The sequence below is a fragment of the Cardiocondyla obscurior genome, linkage group LG19 (genome assembly GCF_019399895.1).
Source record: "Cardiocondyla obscurior isolate alpha-2009 linkage group LG19, Cobs3.1, whole genome shotgun sequence".
NCBI lineage: Eukaryota > Metazoa > Arthropoda > Insecta > Hymenoptera > Formicidae > Cardiocondyla > Cardiocondyla obscurior.
In genome coordinates this window covers 4,164,773-4,191,835 of record NC_091882.1, presented here as the reverse complement: position 1 = coordinate 4,191,835, position 27,063 = coordinate 4,164,773, and the positions used below count along the sequence as shown (strand labels likewise).

The 27,063-nt window shown below is 42.9% G+C and overlaps 2 protein-coding genes across 5 annotated transcripts; both read right to left on the bottom strand.

The window, feature by feature from the left end:
• Window positions 1-1,509: 1,509 nt before the first annotated feature.
• Window positions 1,510-26,915, bottom strand: Pkn (serine/threonine-protein kinase N). Of its 3 annotated transcripts, none has more exons than XM_070669573.1 (18): window positions 26,463-26,915; window positions 22,180-22,305; window positions 20,675-20,876; window positions 12,966-13,066; window positions 12,144-12,351; window positions 11,317-11,471; window positions 5,888-6,139; window positions 5,649-5,799; window positions 5,488-5,575; window positions 5,044-5,399; window positions 4,734-4,972; window positions 3,599-3,769; window positions 2,729-3,046; window positions 2,488-2,639; window positions 2,191-2,410; window positions 2,001-2,108; window positions 1,796-1,936; window positions 1,510-1,718 (listed from the first exon to the last, which is right to left on the bottom strand). In XM_070669573.1, exons 1-18 carry the CDS (start codon window positions 26,484-26,486, stop codon window positions 1,575-1,577), a joined length of 3,156 nt encoding a protein of 1,051 aa, XP_070525674.1. In that variant the 5' UTR covers window positions 26,487-26,915; the 3' UTR covers window positions 1,510-1,574. The 3 variants fall into 3 exon arrangements, with proteins under 3 accessions (XP_070525674.1, XP_070525673.1, XP_070525675.1); XM_070669572.1 differs by lacking the exon at window positions 26,463-26,915 and adding an exon at window positions 23,235-23,816; XM_070669574.1 differs by lacking the exons at window positions 3,599-3,769; window positions 26,463-26,915 and adding an exon at window positions 23,235-23,814.
• Window positions 6,322-9,070, bottom strand: LOC139110056 (dentin sialophosphoprotein). 2 transcript variants are annotated; one of them, XM_070669587.1, is made up of 2 exons: window positions 8,052-9,070; window positions 6,322-7,982 (listed from the first exon to the last, which is right to left on the bottom strand). In XM_070669587.1, the coding sequence occupies exons 1-2, from the start codon at window positions 8,940-8,942 to the stop codon at window positions 6,675-6,677; spliced, it is 2,199 nt and encodes a 732-aa protein (XP_070525688.1). In that variant the 5' UTR covers window positions 8,943-9,070; the 3' UTR covers window positions 6,322-6,674. The 2 variants fall into 2 exon arrangements, with proteins under 2 accessions (XP_070525688.1, XP_070525689.1); XM_070669588.1 differs by having other exon boundaries at window positions 6,322-7,979.
• Window positions 26,916-27,063: the final 148 nt, after the last annotated feature.

Genomic DNA, 27,063 nt, shown 5'->3' with positions numbered 1-27,063 from the left:
ATTCATGTTCATAAAACACGAATCACGTCTTGTAATAGCATTTTGTTGTAAAGTTAATTAAAATTGATCATACATTACTATACTACCAGCTATTAAACATAGACATATCATTCATTATTATTCTCTCGACACATTTAGTTATATAATTATATATACATTATATAAAGCATACAAACTAATAAAAGTATCTTATGAGCTAGAATATGAATATACATAACTAAATGATGAAATATAGCATATATATAATTGGGATTCGTTAAATAAACCTAAAAGATTTAACATATGATTTTAACATATGATTTTAACATATGATGAGTGCTGCTTCACATAATATCATAGAGCTCGTATGTCTAATATCATCATGATCTTGTAAAGTTAGTTATACATAATGGGATTAATTTTGCAATTACCATAACAGGCAATTTACGATTAATTTTATTAAAGCGCTGATCATTATTGTTGCGTACATAGCGCTATTATAATTTTAATTCTTTATCACATGTGCATGAGCAAGTATAGCTACATTTTGATTTACTTTATGCTTTCTTAATGAATTTAAATATTGTTAATAATTCTTTAAATTTTATAAGGATATATAAGACAGAATGTTTAATCACTTCTGTGAAAATAACCTACAGTTATTTTCTTTTTATGCGAAAAATTTTTTTACTGAAAGATTAATAGATTTCATAAACTCATTTACAATATTACGTCGTATCATGCCAAAAATTGTAAATTCATATATGTCGGCTATTTTTCCAAAAAAAATGCAGCTCGTATATTAATGAAAAATCTGAGGTTTAATAAAGAAAAGTTTTTTTAGATCAAAATTTTACACAAATTATTTTTGATGAATATTATTTCAAAATTTTATTATATAGTCCCTTATAAATAATCATGCAGTTTATAAATTTATAAAGATTTTAATTATTTCAACCTACTACAAAAACTGAATTCATCAAACATAATTTTTTTTTAATAGAATGGTAATCCAGAATTTAGTAGTGTGTCTGGAATGTCTACAAAAAATCAATCTCAATGTGCCATTTATAACATCAGAAAAATCGAAATGTATTTATTTTTAATAAATTTTCAACTGATAGTTATATTATAAATAAATATAAATTTTACCTAATTAATTATTTTAGCCTAAATTGAAGAAATATTTAAGATGTATTCCATCAATTTTAAGATGATATTAGAAAGATATCTGATTATACAAATGACTAATGATCACCAACAATCGCAGCTCACATGATTATGTTCAGAAAATAGACAAATTCTTACTATCAAATAGACTTCGACGTAGCTCGACGAAGCTGCAATTATATATATTCCAAAATTTTAATTGAAAAATTTCTCTAGTGAATATTATTCACTGTGTGATCTTTAATATAGTATCCAAAATAAAAAATTTATACATGATTTAGAATGAAATATAATATATATTGCTCAGATAGACAAATGCGCGTGCAACATACAGCTCGCGAAATTCATTGTGAAGCAACCTTTGTTTTTTTTTTTTTTCCAATTATGCCGATATTTTTCCTACCAAGAGGTATCAATCATTATGGCTAGCACCAATCAGCCATGTAAGTAAAATCTTTAAATAGACTCTGTTCTAGATCGCTAAGAGGCCGAGGATCTTTTGGAGGAGTCAGTTGTGGCTTCTCTGATGTAAATTCTTCATCAAAATTACTTACATCTTCCACTGAATGCTACGAGTAATAGAGAAGGCATTAAAAAAAAAAAAAATTAGCACATATTTTATATATAAAATTAAACTGCTACTTACAATTACTGGTACAAAAGGTGGTTTCACGCGTCTTAGAAGTAAATCATCCCACGCTATATGTCTGAAAAATGCTTGTTTCTTAACATCTTCAGCGTCTCTTTCGCTACTACCTAATCTTCTGTCTGGATTTTTTCTGAGTAACTGTTACAGAAAATATAAATTAGTTTCGTGTCAAATAAAAAAAGGGAATAAAAAAAGAACTTACTCTTCTCATTATTGCAATTGCTTCCAAAGAAAGAAATCTTGGATATCGTACTTCATCATTTACAATAGAATCAAATACTTCTTCTTCGTCGTCACCGGGGAAAGGAGACTGAAACATTAATTTTTATTTTACATTCAATATAAATAAATTTCAAATAAAAATATACTATATTTCAACGTAATAAAATTACCTCTCCAACCAGCATTTCAAATATTAAAACTCCAAGACCCCACCAATCTACAGCTCGTGTATAAGAAGTTTCTGTCAGCACTTCGGGCGCTAAGAACTCAGGAGTACCGCAGAAGGTACCTGTTCTGTCTCCAAATCCCATACCTTCTTTACATAAACCAAAATCTGCGATTTTAACATAACCTTCTGTATCTAATAGCAAATTATCTAATTTCAAATCTCTGCAAATAAAATATATCATAAATTATACAAAATACGAAACAAAAAAAATTATTAGTTTGCGTAGTATGTTTTATACCTATAAATAATACGATTTTCATGCAAGTATTGTAATCCGAGAACGACACAAGCGGAATAGAATACAGCACGTGGCTCTCCAAAAACGTCAGCATGTATGTGCATCATAAGATCACCACCAGCTGCATATTCCATAACAAAACATACGTGTGCCTAAAAAAAAAAAAAAAATTAATTTTTTTTATTCCCACTTATTTTTTTAATTATATCGAATATACATATTAAAGAATTATTATTAATACCTCAGTTTGAAAGCACGCAAATAAATTAACAAGAAACGGATGGCGTGTTGTGTTTGCTACTTCGAAAATTCTCTTTTCAGAAAGCAATGACTCCACTTCATCTCTAGCTATAATATCTCCCTTCTTCAAGGCCTTAATTGCAAAGTATTCTCCCGTATTTCTATATTGCGACAATATAACTTTGCCAAAATGTCCACGGCCGAGCACGGAAAGTAGTTTAAAGTTGTCCAAAGTCATACCAGTAAGCTGAGAGTGCCTTCTTGATTCATAGGCACTATCTCTGTACTGAAGTGGTCTAACTGGCATTTCATATACAGCCTAAAAAAAAAAAAATGAGAAATTTAAATTAAAAATTAAAATAATTAATTATGCACGAGTATACATATATTTCAATGTATCATTATAAGGTTAGGTAGGTAGTATTAAAGGTAACTACTATGCATTAAAAAATGTAAGATTTATATGTTAGTTAAATAGCATTGTATTTAAAAAATAAGACATCTCAAGTATATCCTAGATTTTAGACGAAACAGGTTACACTGAAATATTTTAATTTATAAAATTTTCACGTTATTATTAAATCTATGCAATTATTCATATAGCGTGCATTATAATTATAAATGCGTGCAGCGCATAGATAAAAAATTCCAAGAGAAGATAAAAATAAATGCAAGATAAGTGCACGAGAGAAAATAATTTATAAAGATAAAAATAAAAGCGTTTACAGTGCAATATAAAAGCAAAGAATTATATTTATATCTTTAATATTTGCATGCAATAAATACAAACAAAATTATATTTATGCCTTCAATGTTCAAATGCAACATGTTACAGCAAGCAAAGCATTGTGTGTATGTGGAGGATATGTACCTCATCCTCAGGAAACTCGACGACAGGTTGGGGCGAGGGTGTGCGTGGAGAGGGTGGTGCAATCAGCACAGGGCGGGGCTCTGTCACAAGGGGTCTCAAATTCGCACCCTGAGGCCCGCCCTTTTCTTCGTTGTGCAGAAAATCATCAAACTCCCTTAATGCACTCTGCAACTACATTACTAGCTTTTTAACTCTAATGCTTAATTGAAATTGTAATAACTTTTGGATTACGTATCGAAATTGTTTAAATTGAACACACATGCATGGTCGCAACTAATATGTAATTTAATTTTTGAAATAATACAGTGTGTTGTGTCCCATTGTAAACGGACAAACTTTCGAAAATAAAACATTGAAACAAGAAAAAGTCTTATGCCGTTTTATGTTTTTCTTCTTGTGTCGATAAATTCTACTTACTCGCGAAAAAGTATCCGTTTATTATTACGACATATTATATTTATTTTATAACTTATAATTTAGCGTCTTAGTAGAGAGTTTGGAATAGCTTTTAAAAAATTGAAAGAATAATATAATTATACATATATGTATGTCATTTAAGTTAACGATACAAAATTATATGTAAAATATTTCATACAACCTTTTTGGCAAATCTACATTGTAATTTTATAAAGAAATTATGTGTGTAATAACTACAAGATTCTCTTAAAGCAAGTGCAAATTACTACTTGTACTACTCTTTTTATAATTGCAAAAATACATATATACCTGATAACATGCCGCATCAAAGTATATTGTATATACATTCATTAAAATTATAACTTTATGAAAAATATATCATGTCGTATTATACATCTATTTTACAAAATGTTTTATCCCATAACCAAGATTCCCAGCCTTGAGATACTCCAATATATATATATATATATATATATATATATATATATATATATATATATATATATATATTTCTACAATCTTTTTGAATAATTAAAAGTAATTTTAAATAATTAAAATAATTTATATGAGCAGCCTTATATCTTTACATCGAAAGCAAAGACGATAAATATATATTACGTAATAAACAGCATATAGCAAAAGACGTGAATTTTCTTGCTTACAAAATAACGATAATATATAGTAAAAAAAAGCACGCAAATATATATGAAAAACTTACCTCTTGATCTAATGTAGGAGGTGGTGTAGGCGCAGGTGTAGCAGGTTTTTTCGTCACAATTGGAGGCGGTGGAGGAGGATGCTCCGGAGGACGTGGCAAAGTTGGACTACTACTCGATGTTGACATACCTAAAGGTCGCGTACCACCTAATCCCCCTTTCTCCGGATCGGGTACTTCGCCAGGAGTTTCAGGCTTATCTTCTACTGAGGTATCAAACGCAAGTTGTAACGGTTGCGGTCCTGTAAATTTAATTAAGTATACAAGCTATGTCAACGAAACTGTATACAAGTAGATAAAATTTAATCTTTACCTGATGGCGGACTCTCTGAATTTCTGGAATTGTGTAATGAAGGAGCTGAACGTTTAAGCAGTCTACCCCAAGTAGCAACATTTATGTTCATTTGATTTGCTCTTGGGAAATTTTTCGCTTGCTGCTTAAAGATTTTGCGTTGACGTTGCAATTTAGGTTTTCGCGATATCATTGGATTTAGGAATTTTATTTCTGCGAATAGGAGGCCTTGTGGTTCCAATTGTAAAGCCATGCCATGTCGAACATCATCTATGAATTCTTCTAAACGTAAAAATTTGATCGCGCAAAGAGATCTCCAATCTTTCCAATAAATGCCTATTTCAAGTTCTCTCGACTTATCAAGCTCAATAGAAAACCTAAAATTTTTTTTTTATAGACGTATGATTATTTAATAGATATTATAAATATATAATATATTAAGTAATTAGTGTTATTATTAATTACCTTTGGTCCCAAGCTTGCTGGGAACATGGACGCCAACTAGTTTGTCCTACGGTTTGATTATCCAATTTTATAACTGCCATAATATCATCTAAAAACAAGACGAGAATTAATAACAGATGAAAAATTATATAAATATTAAGTTTAAAATATCGAAAACTTACTACTCGTTTCGTCTTTTACACTATACGATTTGCTTGAGCTACGTCCTGTGACTCCTTTAACAAAACTACGTAAATCAGGACTAGCAGGATGTTCTTTTCTCGTACGCCCAGGCACTTCTTCTGCTAAATCTTGACATCCCATTAATCTTACCTAAACATATCGCGGTTTATAATAATAAATAATACGATAAAATAAAAATGACATCAATTATTTAATTATATTTTATTTTTTGACATACTTCTAATTGTCCTGTAACAGCGGCGCATCTCGATACTGAAGCTGGTATAGTAGTTTTGCCTTCTAAAGGACCACGAAACGGTTGTAATGATGTATATGTAACAGGAACTGGACTAGCCGACTGCACGCTAGCTAATTCTCTCTTTAACTGAGCTGCAGTGCCGCTATCGGGAGGTAGCTCCTGTCTTCTGAGCTCGAGAGACCATCTGAGTAAGTCCAATTTTTTACTGGATTCCGCGAGACTTGCTTGAGCCTACAACGATTAATGATATGTGTAATAAAATTCTATTAAAAAATATTTTATGTAATATTAGTTTAAAGGCTAATAGTAAATTAGTTAAAAACAGAATATTATACATATATATATATATATATATATATATATATATATATATATATATATATATATATATATATATAGACGTACAAACGATATCCAACGTAATATTTTTATTAGCGACGCAATCGATATAATACATCTTTGTTAATTTTTATAAATGCTCAATTTTAGCAGAATGTATTTTTTAGCAGCTCCCATAATAATTAATTTAGATAGAAAAGCTATATGTAGAATATGGAATATTTCAAGAGATATAAATTAAACACACAAATCACAATATAATAATAAGTTACATTGTTCTTAATCGCCATGAATAAAACGCAATTTAAAATAGTTACGCATACAAATCTTACAACATATGTAAACGAAGTGGAAAGCATTCATGTCATCTCGTAAAAATTAAAGAACCAATACGCTTACAATCTTTAGAAGCTAATAAAATAAAATGTCACTCTTTTCGCGGTTTGAATGCCGGATGTCGTTCGAGCTCGCTCAACGAAGAGGATCGTCCTCTTGTTCCGTCTTCAAAGTATCTTCGGCAATGTTCACACAAACAAGTTGGATTTTTCGACGGGCCTATATGATGTCCAGGTTTTCGAAACGCACTGATTACTGTTCCAAATTTCGAAGCTTTTGTAATGTGATCAGTTTTCTCTCCACATGGCGTAGTAAAGGGAGACGTTACGCGAGAAGGTATAGTTGAGGGAAGAGGAGATGGACTCTTGGATCCAAACGGACCGATACGATCGCGTAAAACAGTTGTATAAGGAACATAATCTCTGCGTGTCGCAAACTGAGAACATTGTTCTTGAGAATTTTTGAGGTTCGAGTTTAACGAGTTTTTTATTTCTTCTTCTATTTCATCTTTCCTGGTGCGGCGGGTGATGGAATCTCCTTTAATAAATTGAGATTTATCGTCGCCAGATACAAAACTCCAACCAACTGCTCCGCTCTCATCGGAATCCTCGGCGCTCTCCCCAGATGACCAATTTATCTCGTGATTCTCCAAGTATTCCCTCATCTTTCGGTTTTGCAGGAGATGTTTCCGTTCAATTTGTGGCGATCGCCAGGTTCGATGGCTCTCTTTAGATTTCGCCAAAATATCCATTCTCCGTATTCTATCGCGATCCGCGGCGTTGGAATACTCGAAACTGTCGCAAGGTGTCAAACCAGATTTACTGTTAATCAGAGACTCGATGTCGGAAAATGTGTCCTTTGACGATGTCATAGTCGTCGAATCGTAATCATATGGTGAAAGAGCCGTGCTGGACGATACTGCGGACCACGGAACGGAATCGAGATCTCGTATTCCACTGTATGAACTAAATCTCGAGGGATAAAGAGAACTGAGAACTTGGTCGCTGTCGTAGCCCTTTGAGCTGGCCAACGAGGGCATTCTCATCGGCGCGTTTCTGAAGCTCGCGCATCGTCGTTCGGCACTGCGCTTCAGAAATGCGTTTGCGTCTTGAAATCCTCGCGGCAAGTTGTCCGCCGCTTGAGTATGAGTGACCCTAACGCTTTCATTCTCAAAGACGGTCATAGGCGTGCTACGCTCGTCTTCGCTGATCGTATCTTCTGCGCTGGCGTCGTCGTCGTCGTCGTCGTCGTCAGATCCTGTGCAGTACACATCGATGTGTACCGTTCGCGACTTGCGCTTGCTGCTATCTTCTTTAGTAGACGAGTCCGATTTCTCTGGATCAGCCGAAGGTTCGGCACTGGTATTCCCAATTGACGCTGGGGACGATCGAATTTCCTGCTGAAAGAAGATGACGACAGTTGTATTTGCAATAAAACACTTTGTCGCATACATTTACCGCAAACTCACCTCCTGTTTCTGTTCGCTACGTTGAATAGTACCAGTGCCAGATTTCCTCCTACTTTTGTTGCTCCTCACGGTTGAAGACGACCGCACAACAGATTCGATATCGGAGGTTTGTGACGCCACATCCTTACTTATCGTAGCTGCCTTATTACTATTCGTAGTCTTTTCTGCGACACGGGTACAAAAGTGCGTCGTAAAGGCACTCGACGTACTTCCCTCCGCACAATCCTCACAAACTTCCGGAACCGTGCTGAACTGACGACGCGAAAAGATATGTTGGTGCGACGGTCGGCGATGCCATTGATCGGCGGACGTAATTTTCTCTGGATTTGACTTGTCGGCGTTCGCGGTGGAAAGCACGATGCTGCACGTGCTCTTACATCGACGATTGTTTTGTTGAGACGGGTGTCGTGCAGGTAAAGTCGAATACGTATGTGGAGAGAACCGTTCGCTATTGTAACCAGAGTCGGAAATGTTTGCTTGGCCTCTGGACGAAATGGAATCATCGTTGCCGGATGAACCCGAGCGAGGCAGAGTAGTATACGATCCGCTTGACGTTCTCTCAGGCGGCGTGGATGTGAATAATATATTGCCACGTTGAAAGCCGAAGCCGCCGGGGGTGCTATTTGACGACGAGAACGCATTGGACGTCGTGGCCGACGTCGAGTTGGGTTCGCCCGTGTTCCAGCGGCATATCATGCGAATGCCGCCCGCGGCGTTGGGGAAGGCGGTGGCGGTGGCGGTGGCACCACCACCCGGAGGCATTTGCACGGTCTCGGAGGTCACCGCGTCGCCGTGGCGAATCGTGACTTCAGCCCGCACGAGCCACGGTGGCACCTGACTCGAGCTCGAGCTCGAGCTATCGTCGCTCGGATTATCGTGACGTCCGTACATCTTGCGCCTCTCTTTCTCCTCCTCAGCCTCCTTCTCGCCTTCATCCACCACACATTATTGTTATCCAATCGGTTCTGCTGCCAGGAGAACACGTCTAAACAATCTGTCCTCTCCTCCTCCTCCTCCTCCTCCTCCTCCTCCTCCTCCTCCTCCTCCTCCTCCTCCTCCTCCTCCTCCTCCTCCTCCTCCTCCTCCTCCTCCTCCTCCTCCTCCTCCTCCTCCTCCTCCTCCTCCTCCTCCTCCTCCTCCTCCTCCTCCCTCCTCCTCCTCCTCCTCCTCCTCCTCCTCCTCCTCCTCCTCCTCCTCCTCCTCCTCCTCCTCTCCTCCTCCTCCTCCTCCTCCTCCTCCTCCTCCTCCTCCTCCTCCTCCTCCTCCTCCTCCTCCTCCTCCTCCTCCTCCTTCGTACCGACAAAATGATGTGTCCGTGCTCCTCTTCTTCTTCTTCTTCTTCTGTACATGGATTTCGAGGTCTCTCTGCTCAAACGTGTGCAAAATTCAACCGGCGATTACGTCCAACACCCGCGACCGTTGATCCGACTCGCCATCTGGTTCCGTAATATATTAAAAAGAAATCTTATATAATGTCTATTTAAGAGTTGAACCACTCGTGCTCTCTACAACGTCGTCTGTGGCGCAGTTTTTCCCGGAAGGATGGTAATACTGCGGTATTGCATTGCCACTGATCTATTTTCGGGTCCTCGTGTGTTCGAGAACTACCCGAGTGTCTTTCTTTCCGTCTTAACGCCGCAAAATTTTAGCATTTATAACTAAAGTTACAATTTCGACGTAACCATAGTAGTAGTAGTAGTAGTAGTAGTAGTCGCAGCTTTGAATTCAATTTTACGCAAAATAAATATTTTTCTTGTACAGTTGCTTAAGACTATTAGTTTATAACGTGATTTCGCCGTTGCTTATTACACAATACCTTTGCGATTATCGCAATCACCGTAGTTTCATCTCTCTCGTAGTAAGGCAACAAACTGAGCAATACGAAAGAGCGACGAAATGTATAATAAGCAATAACAATATAAATTTGGAGCAATGTATAATCGTACTAAGAACATTATTTGAAATAATCGGCATCTTTCGTACGTTCAACAGTCATCGACGCAATAATAACGCATAATAATTAATATGCAATCAGGTGAAGATACAATACGGTACAAAAATCGATATCGAGTTGCTTAAAAATTACAAATACAAGTATTCAGTCTCGATAATCACCGACAATCAATAACATTCAAAATGTGGATATTTCATACGAGCGTGAAATTATTCAACACATAAAATTCTAAATGACCCGACGTTACACATTTCAACATCCCGAGATATGAGGAGGATTCGAACTTTCGCTAAGTAATGGATTGTTTACGACTCGATCAGAAACGTTTGAGCATCCAGTTAGTAGTATACAAGTATCCTGACAGCTTAAATCGATTTTGAAGCGGACGTCAGTCTTATCTTCGGTACGGCAGCGTTGGAGGAGAGGAAAACTCCGAACGGGCTACGATCATTGTAAGGGGGGGGCTTCGTGTCAGTCTTCGAGTTTAGATCATAATTAACAGCCACGATTATCCGAGTGCTTCTTGAATCCGTCCACTTGACGGACGCGTACATTCTTCCACGGGCGCCTCCTCCGCAGTCGGCCGGCGCACATGTCGTCGGTTTATCGCGGTGCTTACGATACTGGGTGATGCCAGTTCTCCTCGAGAGATGGTAACTAAGCGCGACCCGAAAAGGCGTCACGAGAAAACAGCGGGGTAACGCGGGTATTCCAAGAGCTATTTTGAGAGACGCGTATGCCGCCACCGGCGGACCCTCCGGCGGGGTCCACGTCGACGTCGCCCGCGCGAGCCGATCCGGCTCCGTCGACAAGAAGTCGTTTTCGTACCGGCGCAGCCGACAAACGCCCTCGCCGAAACTCGTATTATCGCTCGCTTTAATCGTCTCTAGGCCAATTCGCGAGAGCTGTTATAAATTGATAACGATTTACACAAAAGCCCGTTCCCCTAAAATCGATCAACTTGAAAATAACTTAAATACTCTAAGCTTAATTAGAAGAAAAATGTATATAAATGACTTTCGATTAAAATAAGGCAAGAAGATATTCTCATATATTTATTTACGTTTATTAATTTAGAGACAAGAACTCTGTCCAGCTACCGGGAAACGGAAATTGTTGGTGCATTTTTATATTTTCACCAAGAGAGCTGGACAATTTCCTCGTTATTATCATTTCGAAACAGCTCTGTCAGCTAAGTGACGTGTAAATGGCTTCCTTTAACGCTCTACACATGCAAGTCTCGCGCGCGCAGATTTCCGTTTTTCACGTCGGCATACTTATAGCGAATGAAAAAGAAACACGACTGCTCACCTCGGTTAAGGCCTTCTTATCAGCGACTTTGGCACTTTGTAGAAGACGTATCACGTTCTTGGCACCTTCTACGACAGCTGCCTCTATTCGTAATCGATGCCGCAGCTCTTCCACTCTTTCCTCCAACGCGAGCTCCAAGCTGGGCTCGTACCTGTCTGTAAAAGCACATTACGTTTGAGAAAAAGATGACACAGCCACAGCCACAACACCATTACTCACTCATATAGAGCTTTCATTTATCAACGGCGCACGATTATCTTTTTACGTAACGCGTAAGTATATATACCAATGCTTTACAGCGAGAAAAAGTAAATTATTACACGCGTAACGAATGTATCCTTCGGTGAACAAAGCGCTTCCTTCTAAGAAACGTCAGTTACTACAATAGTAACGAGCAACACTAACGCAATGCAGTATAGACTTGTTTTATACCGCATACCACGACACGAATTCCTGAGTGAGATATGAATATATATACACACAGCGCGGTTTCATTACCGCAGTAAATGCCAGCTTACTGTCTTTATTCCGTTAAACCTCACGTTAGCGATGCCAATGAAATGTATGCAGCTTAACTGTGATCGTTGGAACAATTAGAACGCTGATTAAAGCTGATAATGTGCACGTATGCTCGATAAAACTTTAGCAGAATTTATAGCGATAATGCACACGATATTAAAATTAAACGTGACGTTTTACTGTTTTAGTCCGACATATAACGAGTACATACCCTAAACTTATTCTAGTATAATTCGTTATTTAGCTTTTTAAATACTAATGAATCGACTGTTTTACAGAAAAGATATTATTTTGGAGCCAATGTGTACCTTTGTTGCTAGCTGTTTCGCCATTCGGCGGTGGCGCATCGCCTCGTTGTTGCTGCTGCCGTGCCTGACGCACCTTCATTATCCGCATACGTAGGAACTCGATTTTAACGCGGGAATCATCTAGCATTTGTTGAGCCTCCTGTAGCAATTTCTTGTCGCGGTGGCCGCTCGTTAAGCTCTGTATCATGTTTTCAGCACCCTGTTTCACCTACCGTAGACATCAAATATTTCGTATTAATTATTTTATTAAAATTTTGTTACATGACCGACATTGGAAATTATCTATCTTTAATGTATGTACATAAAAGAATCAATCAATCATTTTTGCCGAGAAGAGAAAGGGGGAGGGAGTTCCTGCAAAAGAATTTATACGTCTACATTAGCAGTAATCGCAAAGAAGTCAAGGTGCGTTAGTCTAATTATTTTAAATCCCCGCGTGATGTAACGAGAAATTATTTTTAGTAGGAGAAAAACTGCCAACGACTCACGCAAGGCTGATACAAGAAAAGTGAAAGAGAGCTACCAAAGTTCTACGTAATCACTTCGGAAAAACATCGCACGTAACGATCTTTGCGAGAAATATAATTAAACTTTGTATTATCGAGAAATATCAATGTATAATTATTACTGAAGAAGGCATTCGTTTTATTTCGTTATCGACGTTCCCCGATATCGCGGCAGCTGCCGCTAAAGATCTCGATAACGTCATCTATTCGATATCGTGCGATGTCAGTTTGTGTTCGCGAGCATCAGATCTCGTCCGTTTACGATTCTTAAATGTAGGTACGTAAATCAATAGTTTCTTTAGCAGACGAATTCTACCTTCAGTTCGATATTGAGCTGCTTCTCCAAGGACAGAAGTCGAAGATCCGTGAATAGACCTTCCTGACTCGGCGAAGGCCCCATCGGTGATAGAGGCGTGTCTGAAACAAAAATAGATGTTCACCAAACGAAAGAATCCGATATGACCTAATATAATTCACAGGCCATATTACGATATTAAGCGGCGGAAGAGATGTGCCTCTCGGTAAGACGGGGGGACTGCGCGACGCGAGAATGTATCAAGTGCGTTATTAAAATTAAATTAAAAAATTTTTTTAAATATATATATATATATATATATATATATATAATATATATTACGTTTTCCCATGAGAGAACTCGGATACGCTTTCTTTAGCCCGCGGATATATTTTCTTGTGTCATGTCGAGATTTTCTACGCTGGCATAAGCAATCGTTGCCTTACACATAAAACGTTTTTTCTTTTTTTTCGCATCTGGCAATCTCCATTTGATTTGACAAGCGAGATCGTACCGCGCGCTCGGATCCTACTTTCCATCAACTAGCATGCCGACACGCTGAAAACGCCCCGACTCCCACGTATTCAAGCAAAGTACACAGGGGAGGGTGGAAAAAAAAAAAAAAGAAGGTGATGTCCCGCTTTGTTTCAGGAACGCGCCGTTATAAATTTCCCATCGCTTCCTTTTCACCGCGGCATTTATTCTGCCTGTCTATCATAAGCGTCTTCGAGATACACCGGGGATTATCTGACAATTACATCAGACGCTTTCCCGCAGCGCGGCATGAATCGCTGCGCGAATGAACCTGTAACCGCAATTTGTGTACGAATAACACAATAACGCGCGCACAATGTAGCAACGTGACGACACGTACGAATAAAATATCGCGGACATAATAATTCGTACCGGAACGGTGTGGGTCATAATTACATTATTTCCGAGCCCGCCGGAACCTTCAGCAATTACATTAATCAATGTAATTTACGTAACCACGTCGCCATTAGAGCTTTGTTATATTTCGTACATTTTTTAACGACACCTCCGTAACACCGTCAAGGATGCACGTAAACAATAGCTTATCTAACAAACGGACTTGATAAATAAATAATTAATACATTTCCTTGGGCTCGATTGAGCTCTCTCTTTAAAAAAATTTCATTAAAAAAAAAAAAAAAATAAATAAATAAATGCTATTCTGCGGATAGTTTATTTTAGCATACCGTTATTTCAAAGCCAATCGCCTAACTCTCGAAGAAATTCACCTTGTTTCCCTACGACGGGTGTAACCGGCGGCGCACACGAATTTAGCTCGTTAGCGTCGCAATGTGGAGCACCCTTTCCTCTATCGAAATATGCCAATTATGCACCTCGTGGCCCGGGAAGTTATCGCGAACACGTGCGCACGGTTCCACGGTTCCGCGATTCACCCGTGAGGAGCGCGTGTGTACGTACGCATCCGTGCACGCACGTTGCGATAAACGACGCGTAGTGCCCGGTTCGACGCAAATGGGCGAACGGACACGCTCGCACCATCCGTCTATGCACGCAAGCACGTTCAACGTGTCCGAATAAGGCGACGCGAGGAAGCGAGCAGATACGGAATTTTTTTTTTTTTTTTTTTTCACGCGACTCTTCAAATACGCTGTACCACCGAAAATGTATGCTAATCGTCGGTTTAGAGCGTCGGCAATCGCGCAAACGCCTGACCGCGAATAACGCCCGGGTATCTAATATTTGCGATATTATTTATGCGCCTTTAACACGGAACGTAAAGATCGCAAACACCTCCAAGTTCTGCAAATATGTTCAATTAGACAAAAGTGAAAAGATCGCGTGGGAGAACGTTATTTTGGTATAATACGTTTAACAATTAATAATTTTTTTTTTTTTTAAATACATTTGTTGAATGAGAATTTAATTTTGCGATGAACCGCGAAAAATTTAATTAATTCTTCGAGATAAATTTTATCGACTTTCGGTAGACAATCGCAGGGACGATGGCTATTGTTCCAGGGATCGCGCGCGTGCAGATATAACGAGAAAATCAAGAGAAATGGCGAGCCGGGTCCGCAGCGAGTGCGAACGCATACCAGGCTTTACAATGCGAACAGCGGAGACGGAGGCGGAATAAAAGAGTTTGCGGGGACAATGCGGCATCGAGAGCTCCAGCGAAACCGTGTCATTAGCGCAGCTCGACCGAACACGTGCCCCATTATATTCCGCGCTTCTGCCCTTGCCCGCCGCCGACATGCGTGAACCCCAACGACAAAGGCTTTCCTTGTTTTTGATACCGCCAACTGCACCCATCCACCCACCCTTCCTGAGCGCCCTTCCGCTGCTTGTCCTCGTTACTTTCTCGGACCTTTTCCCTTTCTTCGTTTTTCTCTCGCTAAGGAAACAAAACCACGAGATTATCAATGTACGTGAACGTCCGGGAGAGAAAGGGGGGGGGGGGAGGAAAAAAAAAAATGTGGAAGGGTGGCTGCTGTACGGAAAGTGGTTGCGGCTATTCGCAGCCACTCTCGCCGGTTCAGTGAACTCGCCGGGCGGGCGCGGCGCACGCAACCCTTTCTTTCAGAGTAGGGAGAGTGCGTGTGCTCTCGACGAGCGGATAATTGCTCTTTGCCTTTTGCTCGCAGCGAAAAGAGAAAAAAGGACAGCGCGGCGGCCACGCGAGATGATTATGCAAAGCGTATCGAGGCAATAAGCAACCAGGTGCCCCAAGACTGACTGGCCCCGTCCGTGCGCCTAGAAGAAAGCACTTGTTATCCCCGAAAATAAAAAAAAAAAAAAAATGCAAATGAGGCGTAAATATTTCTAGAGTTTAAATCTCGACTGGGAGAATCCGCGGACCAAATATTTATGTAATAATCTTTTGAGAACAGACAGAAATTACGTACGATAATTCCTCGGCGACTGCACACGCAACCGCGACGTGCATTAATGCCATCGCGCGATGCGTGCCGGTTTTGTCGTCCCTCCATTCCCATTCATAACTCTACCTCGCGTCGTCAAAGCTGCTTCATCTATGCAAGCGTACAAGTGAGTTAGCGGTACGTTTCATAAAAGACGAGCGTATCACCAAGGGAGAGCTCTTGCGCGGTTCGTTAATGCATGTAAGAAGTGATTGTTGATGTGCGATGGCTGTCGGCAACATCCTTATTATTATGGCATTGATTAAAATAATTACCGTAACTTGCAAGAGGCGAAACGCTTTATTTATAATCTAAAGCCAGTATCGAGTCGAAGACGACAATCATACTTGGAGATAGTACGGTGTAGTAAGCAAAATGCAAGGTTTAACACCTCGTAATGTCTTAAAAAAGAAAACCACTTCGTTGGCCAGGTAACCTTTGGGGCAGCCGGTGCAATTTTTTATCACGTATCGAGTAAACTTTGCCACAAACACGCCCGAGGCGTCGATTAGCATAAACGGCAAAAGCGTACCGAGAAATTAGCATACGCCTCGAAAAACCTACGAGTAACCCCGGGCGCTCGGCAAAGTAGCAGTTAAGTTATTAGCATAGAGCCACCGGTTGGCTGCGCCGATCGAGAAAATCGCGGGACCGGTCGGATAGAAAGTGCAGCGTTAAAAATGCAATAATATAGCGGCAGTTGTACCGGCAAAAATCACTTGAAATCGAGTTTGAGGAATAACGACGCCGCAACGTTTCACGCAGGAATCGCAACGATTTCCCGAGGGTCTCTCTCTCTCTCTCTCTGTGTGCGTGCGTGCGTGCGTGCACAGAGATGAATTAGATAATTATCTCCGTCGCGAGTGCCACATATCCTTGATACCGGCTACCGGAACTTATCGGTTGTTCGCAATCATTGAATGATCGTAGGCGTCAATTGCCATGGCGAATGTATCGTACGTGAGCACGAGACGAGAGGAGACAGCACCGATCAGTTACACAACGGATAGGACGAATTACAAGACGTTATACTGCACCGAGGTTTATCGAGCTAATCTGTTTGCTTATAATCTCGAGCAGAGTTACTCGTGGTAGACATATCGCCAGATTTAGCGAACGATAACGTCTCTCGGAATCGCGCGTTACGCAACAAGTCAGAGAAAACAAAGTTCTAAGACGTTTTTAGATTTCAATTTGATGACGCGCCTTTCTAGAGGTATTCCTTCCGATATAAAATAATTAAGTGCGACGTATCGCCGGACGAATCTTGGCACGTCGACGAGCAAATATTAAGATCGTAAACGCAACGTGGACACGTAATAAAGATCGCAGGAGGCATCCTGACGGAAACCGTTCGGCGAGAAGGGATCAATTAACAAGTTTTATGAGCGCCGATGAGGCCTGATAACGAGGCCCAACACCCTCCGCTCCAGTTATACGGAAGCGCGATTCGTTATACATCGCCGCCGTGCGATACGGTATCACGCGCGCGTCCGCAAGGGCAGGTTTTATATTTTATTTTATTTTATTTTATTTTATTTTATTATATTATATTACGAGGCTATATTAGACCTGCTGTATCAAGTAGCATGAAACGTCCGACTTTAACGGTACAAGTACATTTTGTGCGAAGAATATTCTTATAAATTAAACATGCTCCGGGGGGCGATCCTTGCCTTGGTTATCGTTTACGTCGCTGAATGAATAACTCAAGAGCGCTAGTAGTTCTCGGGAACCACAAATATTTCAGTCGCGAGCGTAAAAGAAAATTTTTTAACATTGCACGATGACGTACGGGAACGTATCTTGCGCGGCAGTATTTCCGGACGGTTTCAAACGGCTGACTTATTTAGTTACGAAGCCGCGCGCGGCCACTTAAAATTTATTAACTCGTAAATGCCTGGCCCCTATACCGTTACTGTGTTACGAACGTTGCACGTTCGATAAAATGCACTTGATAAATTCATGAGTGGTATCCCGCGGCCAATAAGCTTTATAATTGACTCGCCTCATAAAATCTAGCGGAATTTTTGCGGTCGAACAGCGCCAGGCGTATCGTGATTCATCGGGGGGATTTCCCCACTAAGAAGATAACCGATAATTAGAACGGACTGTACGAATTATTATTACACCACGATTGTAAAAGACGTTTACGCTTTTGTAATACGTTTCTTAGCGATTCGCTGATTCGCCGTAAGGTCCCTGCCTAAGCGTGAGCCTACGACTCTTTCGAAAGAGCCTTTCGTTTCGATCGTTTCTTCACGGGACGTGGCAGTTTTATGCCTGTGGCGTGCGCGGACGCGATTTTTTTTTGGGCTGTCGCGGGATCTTGAATCGAACCCGGAGGGAAAGAGGCCCAGGTAGGTAATCCACAAAGATCAGGCCCGAGCGGGCGGGCGGGCGGGTAGACGAGCGAAGAGAGGAGAATCAGAGGAAGAGGGCTTCCCCCGAGAACACCAACGATGGAATGCGAAAGCGTGGGTTCGGTTTGGCCGTAACGCGATCTCGATATACAGCGAGGAGTAGACGAGGTGGACGAGCTTCGAAGGCCTATGTATACGCACGGGTAACGGTACTTTGCTCGATCCTGATCGCCTCTCTCGTAATGCGCTCTCAATCGTCTCGCGTCGCACATACGTTCGTATACGTGCGAGCTTGTACGTCCGCGTGCGTTTTCGCCGTTGCACGCAGCAGGAGAGCGCGTGTCTCGGCAGAGCTGGAAAGTGAACGAACATTGTCGTCGTCGTCGTCGTCGTCGTTACCGTCTGCCTCGAGCCACTCGGCATCCTCGCGAGAAAGAGAGACGAGCGCGGACTTTCTCCTCGATCTCGAGAAACCGTATTGCCGTACGCTGAATCGATTGGCTCAGAGTCGTGTTCGAGCAAACTTGAAAATCATTATCTAGAATTCTTATAGGCAACAAGACGATAAAAAAGGACTTGATTCCCTGACAAAATTGAATGGCCGTCTCTCCCTGAGATAGGTGTTCCCGGAATCATCGAGCTCTCTCGGCGTCAATAACGATAATAATTTGCCAAGTATTACGTCTAGCAAAGACTAAATCGGGCTAGTGCACTGAATGGCGAGTCCCTCCCTCCTCATCGTGCCAGGGAAAACTGAATGAAACAAACACCCCCGAGGCAGGTTGCTAGACTCGAGACCAAGTACGATGATGACTGACTTAACTGGAGTGGATAGAGAGCGTCTCGGGGTCCAAGGTATAAATAGCCGCTACCACTTACCGCCAATTCAGAGCGCAAGACTGTAGTTTCTCTGTACAACGCATCACACGGCGCATAACCAAGTGGTGGCCACTTGTAATACAGTGAAAGAAACGCTCTTCGAGAGTCAAGCGATATTTTTGCACGAGAGTAACGTACTATAGATCGGTCCTGTTAATAGCGCTCTACGTATTGTATAATTTCGCCTCGCTAATTATAAATTTGAGCACTCGTTCAAAATAAAACGGTAAGAAAAAAAAGAAAAAAATTAAATTAAACTCGATCAAGTTTAATAAGCGCGCTCAGAGTGTAAAGCGCTATATTGCCAATCGAGATAAGATAATGATTTTCAGATTAGAAAAATTCTGAATGGAGATAGACTTTAACGCGAAGAAGCATAGTCTTGAGACGCGAGAGCGGACGGTTAATCCGATCGGCTCTTTTGTCGCGTCCCGTCAAAACTGGCAGGAACTCGCGTGGAATTGAATGGCATAGGAGCATGCATACAAGTTAGATTGAATCATACACGACGTGAAGGTGCGCGGCGGGGCACAGGCCCAATGTCACGGAAGAACGACATCAATGGCGCGTTATTTTAGACCCGTTATTGTTTTCCATTGCTAGCCAATCGATCAGCAATGAAAAGGATAAATATACGCCCGGCTGCATTTACCGCATCGATCGCGCTCTTTTAACGTCGACGGTTTAGACTTGATATTGGCGCAGCTTTCGCTGTATTTATCTAATTATTAATCGGCTGGCCTTAATTAATTCGAGCGTTCGAATAACGCATTTAATGTACACCGATACGTATATCGATCGATGACTCAGAAACGTCATTGCGTTAAAGAGATGTGCTCAATTTGTCAATGCTAATGGCGACATAAGGTTGCCAGTTGACTCGGTATACCAGACGAGCTGCTCCCCGAAGACGTCGTCTCGACGCCTCGTTAACGGGCCGGGAGTTATCAAGTGCCTTCTCGTTAACGGCGCGGAACGGTCGTTAACGCGGTGGGGAAGCTGACATACCGGAACATTAACCATTATCGCGATGCATCGATACGCAAAACCAACGAATAAACGGAGAAAGGGGGGCAATAATCCGCCCCGCGCAAACGGAACTTGGAATTATCGTGAAATTTTAAGAGAATACTATCGCGAGACGTCGTGGAAGAAAAAAAGTTTCCGAGCGATCCGGCCGATAGTTATCAGCGCCTCGATTATTAATATCCCGCGCGCTTTAATTGCTTGTAATCGCTTATCTTCCGCGATGACTCACGCAATAACGCTTGTTAAACTATCGACGCGACGCGACGCGACGCGCGGCGCAAGGAACGCCGATTTCTCTTTTGCTCGTGTTAACTTGTTTTCCACGAGTACCTCCGCGATATCGAAGGGATCTCCAAGTGCTCTCGTACCGATATGACGCCCGGTGTCCGCGTGACGCGCGACGCTCGTTACATAAAACCCGTTTAGAAGCGCGTAGCGGGCCGCTTTTATTCTCGCTCGGTCAATGCTACGCGGAGAATTATTATTAAAGCGAAGACGAAGATGGTAATCGCGGTAGCGCCGCGTGCGGCTTCGCTTTACCAACCTTGACCGTTGGAGTGATTCTGCTGCGGTGATTGAGGCTGGCCCTGCGTTAGTATAATTTGACTCTCGAGCTGCTGCAGCTCCGCCTGGAGCTCGTTCAGCTTGCTATTCGCCTTCTTCACGATAGTCGCGACATCCGAGAGCGCCTTGCGATCGGTCGCTACTTCCCTCAGCTTCTCCGCGCCGGCCTTTATTTTCAACTCCTAAAAACGAAAGGACAAATTAGAGATTGCGCGTTAATTAATAGAGTCTCATCCGCTATCGCACCCTCGTGTCGCGTCGATCGAAAGCGACGTGCTGCACCGCGGAATCTAACTGCACACACATTCGTCGTTGTGACCGATTAAGCCGCTCCTCCGCGCGGCAAATGAAACGTAAAGTCACGCACGTGTCCAATAATACCTTTTGATATTTCATTATCGAACGTAATGCGGATTGATTCCATAGTCACCGCAAGTCTTTGCCGTGAATCAGGTAACGTATATTTTCTTTTCCGATTTAGTTCAAGTTGTATGAAGAATAATTAAACGTTAAACCGGACAAAACTATAATGATTCGACGATAGATAAATTATTCAGCGAGTATGATTCATTTGAAATAAATAATCCTGACTTCCGAGACGTTACGCGTGCATCCACTCTGCAGCGCAGGTTGACTCACCGTTTGCAACAAACGCGCTGGTAACGAGCGTTTATGAAAATGTGTCGCGTTAAGAAACCTATTCGCATTTATACATTATTACGCGGCTTTATTTCGCAGGGGATCTATTAGCGGTAGGTAGGTAGGTAGGTAGGTAGGTAGGTAGGTAAGTAGCAGTCGCGCGATGCTAGACGAGCTTTGTAAAAGCGCTTATTGCCAAGAGATAAAAGGTGAGAGAAATAAAAGAAATCGCACGCTGTCGTGCAACAAAACAAAACGTTTCCACGAGGAGGGACCACCCTCAAGTTTCCATTTGCAACGTGATTTAGACAGCCAAGTCATTGTCCGGAAACCATTGATCATCGATCACTTATCGCCGGGTCGGATATTAACTTATTAAGGGCGGGTATACCCGCAAAAAGAAAGCTGATCTCGCGCACCCTGATCCGTAAACCCTCGTCATCTTTTCGAATTCACGTCGAAGCAATCGTGAGTCTTTATTGAGATTATGGAATTGGCTCGAATCAGCCTCGTAGGGATATTCCCACCACTGCGATGGATAATCCGCGTCTACCGCGGGATATTTATTGTCCGAGATAAAAAGAGGTAAGAATGTTAAGGCAGCAAGGAGAGATTAATTTCTACGCATCGAAAAAAAAAAAAAAAAAAAAAAAGGGAGAGAGAGATGCGCATTAGACTGATTATTGCCGGTGAGGAAGAAAGGAGAGCGACGTTGAACGGAGGCAGATAACGAAGTAGACGCGCTGAACGCTGACCGTGCTACCGTGTGTATACGGATGAAGAAAAAGAGAGCTTCGTTCGCAGAAGCTGCGGTCGGCGAAGGGCGATAAGCGAAACTCGGCATACCTTGCGTATTTCTCGGCGTATGTGCTCCCGCAGCACGTCGAGGCGGGCCGGCAAGGGCACCTGGTCACTGCCGGCCACTCCATATTTGCTCGACAGTTCGTAAAGAACTGGGTGCCTGATGTCGCCCTGAAACAGATACAAAGTTCGATCTCGATTATTGACGGCCGACGTGACGATCCGGGGCCTGGGCAGAAGAACGCGCAATAACGACGGCCGGCTCGTCGGACGATTAATCAATCTCTAATTAAACTCTCTCTTTCTAATTAAAACGAAAGTTCTCTTTTTGCGCTCCGCGGTAATTTCCACTTTTATATACGACACACGAACGAAGCGTTAGCATCTGCATTTAATCATTTCTTTTTTTTCCCTTTTTCTTTTCTTTTCTTTTTTTTTTTTTTTTTAATTCCGGCGACGAGATTCGCATCAATTAATAATCGACATCGTCCCGTGCTCGTTTCCGAACGGCACGGACGTAACACAATCTTTCGATATTACGCGCGGAGAATCCATGTTAATCTTAATAATAATAATAACAGTGATAATCGCAATGTGATCTCTCGCGTTATTCGCCGGGTCAAGATAACAACGCGAGGAAATTACACCGTAAATATCGGTGATCGGGGAGAGTGTAGGGTATCGTTGGACCGAAGGAAAACATCTCAACCGCGATATATCTCGACCGGAAATTGTCTGGCGGAGTATATGTACGAAGAACATACACCGCTGTGGCCTACTCGTGAGATACGGATATAGACGTTAGGCAAACAACGCGCGCGGGAGAAAGTATCGGTCTCGCATTGAACGCCGAGCATCGTCTATTGTGATGAATGGACGACCCAGCTGGGGTCTGTCATTCCGCGAGACGATACCCTGAATTGCCTTCGCCCGTGGAAACGTCCAAGGGTATTCGATCAAACTTCTAACGGACGTGTTAGTGACCCACTTGGAGTGGCCGCGAAGTCGCGCCTTTGAATCGCGTGTGAATCGAAGGCCGCGGAGAGTGACTCGGCTACCTTCGCGGACGGAAAAGATTCATCTTGCGCTCGCCAACGTACCGCCGCGCACGTTGCCGCACAGCTCCAGAGGCATTTAGAGCTGGCCACTTTGGTTAACGGGATGCATTTGCACGGGACCGATTTCTCCTTCTTTCTGATTATGCTGATAAACGACATCCTTGCTCCACGAAACGGTCTCACATCAGGGTGTGCACCTTCGCCTTCCAACGCGCCGTCCAGTCGCGTGCAACGTTACGTCGGGCGAGACTAATATAATGCCAGGCGAACAAACGCTTCAACGGGCTGCCGCATTAGGAACTCGCGCTGGGCAACAAACAGAGGCGGGCTTCCATCGCGATTAATCACTGCTGAATCACTCTGTCACCGGGGCGATAATCTGTAGGGCCAGGTAAACGTCGGCCACCTGTTGCAGCGAAAATCCACAATATCACGTCCGCGCGGTCGTAATTCCGCAATTCCGCATACCGCCTCTGTTACCGCGACAGTCTAACTGTAAAACTAGTTCGCACCCGAAGCCGCAGACCCGCACTCCTCGAATTTGAGAAGTCGAACTGACCAAGAAGACAGCGTCGACGCCGTTATCTCTTATCTCAGCCGAACCGATAACAACGTTACTCAACTGTAAAACGACTTGGCGTTTCCTTACATGATGCAAAGAAGGTATCTTCGGAAAAAAAAGAAAAGAAAAGAAAAGAAAAGAAAAGAAAAAACAGCCAATGACCAACCAGCGAAACACGTAGCTCAACCCAGGTGCTTCAAGTATCAATTTCTTTTTATTAGGACTCTAAATAAATAATCACGCACATGAAACTGATGCATAATGCATCAGTTTCCACTGCGAGTTTTCAATTTCTTTGCATTGTAAGTTACGCCAACTCTGACGAGCTCAATGTATTCCAAGAGAAATATCCGTCGAGTTTGTACACATTGTAATCACGCTATTGAGCAACGCAATAAACAGCTTCGGGAGATTTAAAACTGTCGAAATATGACTATAAGCGCGAAATTACGTATCCCGTTTACGGCCGGGCGATCGTGTAAATTATGCAAATTCTTCTCCAAGTGTTCCTAGGCACGCATAGAAACGACCCACCCCCTCCCTTTGCCTCCACGTTCGAGAATAATGAAAGTACATCTGGATGTTAATTTGGTTTTCGCCGCGTGTAGCGAAAACGTGCGCACGGCCGGCACCCTGACGCACCGTCTATTTTCATACATTCTGCCAATATTTGTGCCGCGCATGATAATCCCCGGGAGGTCAACAGACGTCGCGACGTCAAGTCGAACCTTTTTCACCCAAACGAGCGCCTCGCGCGATTAAGATCGTGGTGGAAGATCGTGAAAGCGAGAGAATCGGTTTTCACCGATAATTCCGCGGAGCCTCTACTCGAGCCTCGAAATCATCACGCAACGCCAAATTTAGAAAGCCCTGACGTACGCGATAGCATTATTGATTCATTCATCCATCCGCATCGTGATCGAAGCCTCAGTTCTAATCCGCGGCATTAATAATAATGAAAAATTCCGCGTGTATAAAAATAGTTGGTTACGGTCAGTTTATCTTCCAAGATTTATCAAGCACAGCCAAAACGAGATTTCAATAAAATCGTCGGTCACGATACTTGAGCGTGTTCTCTTTTTTTCCATATTATTTTTTTTTTTCCTCTCTAGGCAGACCTTTGTACCTTTCAATCTGCCTTTCAACTTTTAATTTTATTTTCATCTTATTTATTTAGACTTTCAAAGAGAGCTATTTCAAGACTCAATGGAGGAAAAACCGACCGATTTTCTGCTCCAATTTAATACTCTGCGTTTCACCGTAAAATTCGATCATTGGAAAAAAAAAAAAACACGATTAATATTATCACGCAAAAAAAAGTGTTATTGAATATTATTCTTGTAACGTTGCTCGACGCGTCGCTCGTTGCAAAGTTCGAGAAAGGTGCCGGTGAAAATATCTAATAGAATCGACCTCTCGGATCGGATCTTTAAGTGTAACTCGCGATTATACGTGAAAGTTTTCGGGGCAAAAACCGACAATCACGATCTCCCGGTGATGATCGACACGGACTCTCGAGGTCCGTCAAGTCTTCGCTGTGAACCTAACGCTTCTAAAACGAGCCTCCGCTTGCGGCGGTCGAGTGTTTTCCTCGGATGTTTCGTTCCCGCGTCTACTTGTGCTTCTTCGCGAGAGAAGCAGGTGTTGAGAAGCACCGACCGAAAGTCGGGACCGGTTACACCGACGCCGATTAGCGGCCACGTTCTTCGTCAGGTAGAACAATAGCGATCGCGAGCTGAAATCCCGCCGTCGTAGACGTCCGCGGCGGTCAAACGTCTTTTTCAAAAAGAAAACCTGGCAAAGTCGCTGCACGGCAAAATTTATCTCCGAGACTTGGATTTTTAGTTCTTAGACCTAGAAAAAAGAAAAGAAGTTAAGCCGAGGTCAATGTTAATCTGCATTGATGGAAAAAGATATTAGCTCATTGAACAGGCCTGGAATAACCGTGATTAATTTACTATCAGCACAAGTATGGAAATAATATGACCTAGGAGGGACCAGGATAAAAGTCGCTGAGCGAAATTGGCCGAAAAGCGCAACTCAGTCGACCTTATGCCAATCGCACCGACGTCTGTTGGCCCTCGTCAACCGGATTTTCTTCCTGCGTTTACGCCGCGCAGGTGGGCAACGTAGTCTCGACGGAAGCGGCGAGAGCCAGAGTCAATTAACTCGGACGGTCAACGGCGAAGGAGCGAGACCGATCCGAGCAGGGAAATCGGACGCGTATCAGGTGTGCGGGATCCGTCACGCCTGGTTTGCCGTAGGCCGCGCGAATTCACACGAAAACAGTGCCCCTCGACGATGGGAAAGCCAGCTTGTGCCTCGGGGTACAAGTACAAGTACAAGTGCGTGTGCGTGTGCGTGTGCGTGTGCGTCGCGGACGAGAACGAAAGGCCGAAGGAGGCGAGAACGCGAATGAAAAGGGGAACGGGAGAGCTCCGCGATCCGGAGTCCCAGAAGAGGTGCGCGATTATGGCGTCCGGAGGCCAAGGCACGTCGGGCACGCGCGCCCAGTTCGCAAAGAGAGCGTAGAGAGAGAGAGAGAGAGAGAGAGAGAGAGAGAGAGAGAGAGAGAGAGAGAGAGAGAGAGAGAGAGAGAGAGAGAGAGAGAGAGAGAGAGAGAGAGAGAGAGAGAGAGAGAGAGAGAGAGAGAGAGAGAGAGAGACGGCGAACGCGGCGACGGAATGCCTCGCGCGGCGGAGACTCACCTGATAATAGCTCGATTCCGCCATCTTGCCCCCGCACTCAATAATGCTCTTCCACTCACTCACTCACTACTGCCCCAGCTTTCCATCCGTCCTTTGTGCACGTCGATGTGTCGACGAGACGGTGGCGAGGTTCATGGCGCGTTTAATCCCCCGCGGGCCGGAATTATATCGCGCTGCGTGCGTCGCGTCGCGTCGGCGCCGTGCTCGCCGCCGTGCGGCGCCGCATCTCACGTCGCCACCCCGTGGAAAAGCGGACACTCCGCGAGCGAGCTCGGACGCGCGCGAGAGCAATTTCGATGCTGCGAGGCGCGGCACGGGAGGAGACGCCGTCAACGATCGCTGCCGATCACAGAAGAAACTCGCTGCGCACAGCAACCGACGCACTACCCCACACGGGCGGATGAATGAAAGACGCCGCTCGCTAGCGAAACGCGGAAGCGACCACCACCGTGCCGGACTAGCAACTGACCGAGAAGTCGCCGGGCCAATCGCTGCACGAAGCGCGTGCGCCAACCTGCGGCCATCGCGGGCGACGCGAACCAGCGTAGCCTATCAGCGTTCGTTGCCAGAGCTCTAAAATCGTGCGCCAATTATCAGCTCG

Coding starts and splice junctions, on each gene's coding strand:
- LOC139110056 (XM_070669587.1), bottom strand. CDS start 8,942: ATGTACGGACGTCACGATAATCCGAGCGACGATAGCTCGAGCTCGAGC. Junction 7,983..8,051: donor GTAGCGAACAGAAACAGGAG/GTGAGTTTGCGG, acceptor ATCTTCTTTCAG/CAGGAAATTCGATCGTCCCC.
- Pkn (XM_070669572.1), bottom strand. CDS start 23,351: ATGTCGTTTATCAGCATAATCAGAAAGAAGGAGAAATCGGTCCCGTGC. Junction 6,140..11,316: donor ATAAGAAGGCCTTAACCGAG/GTGAGCAGTCGT, acceptor TAATCGTTGTAG/GCTCAAGCAAGTCTCGCGGA. Junction 1,719..1,795: donor CACCTTTTGTACCAGTAATT/GTAAGTAGCAGT, acceptor TATTACTCGTAG/CATTCAGTGGAAGATGTAAG.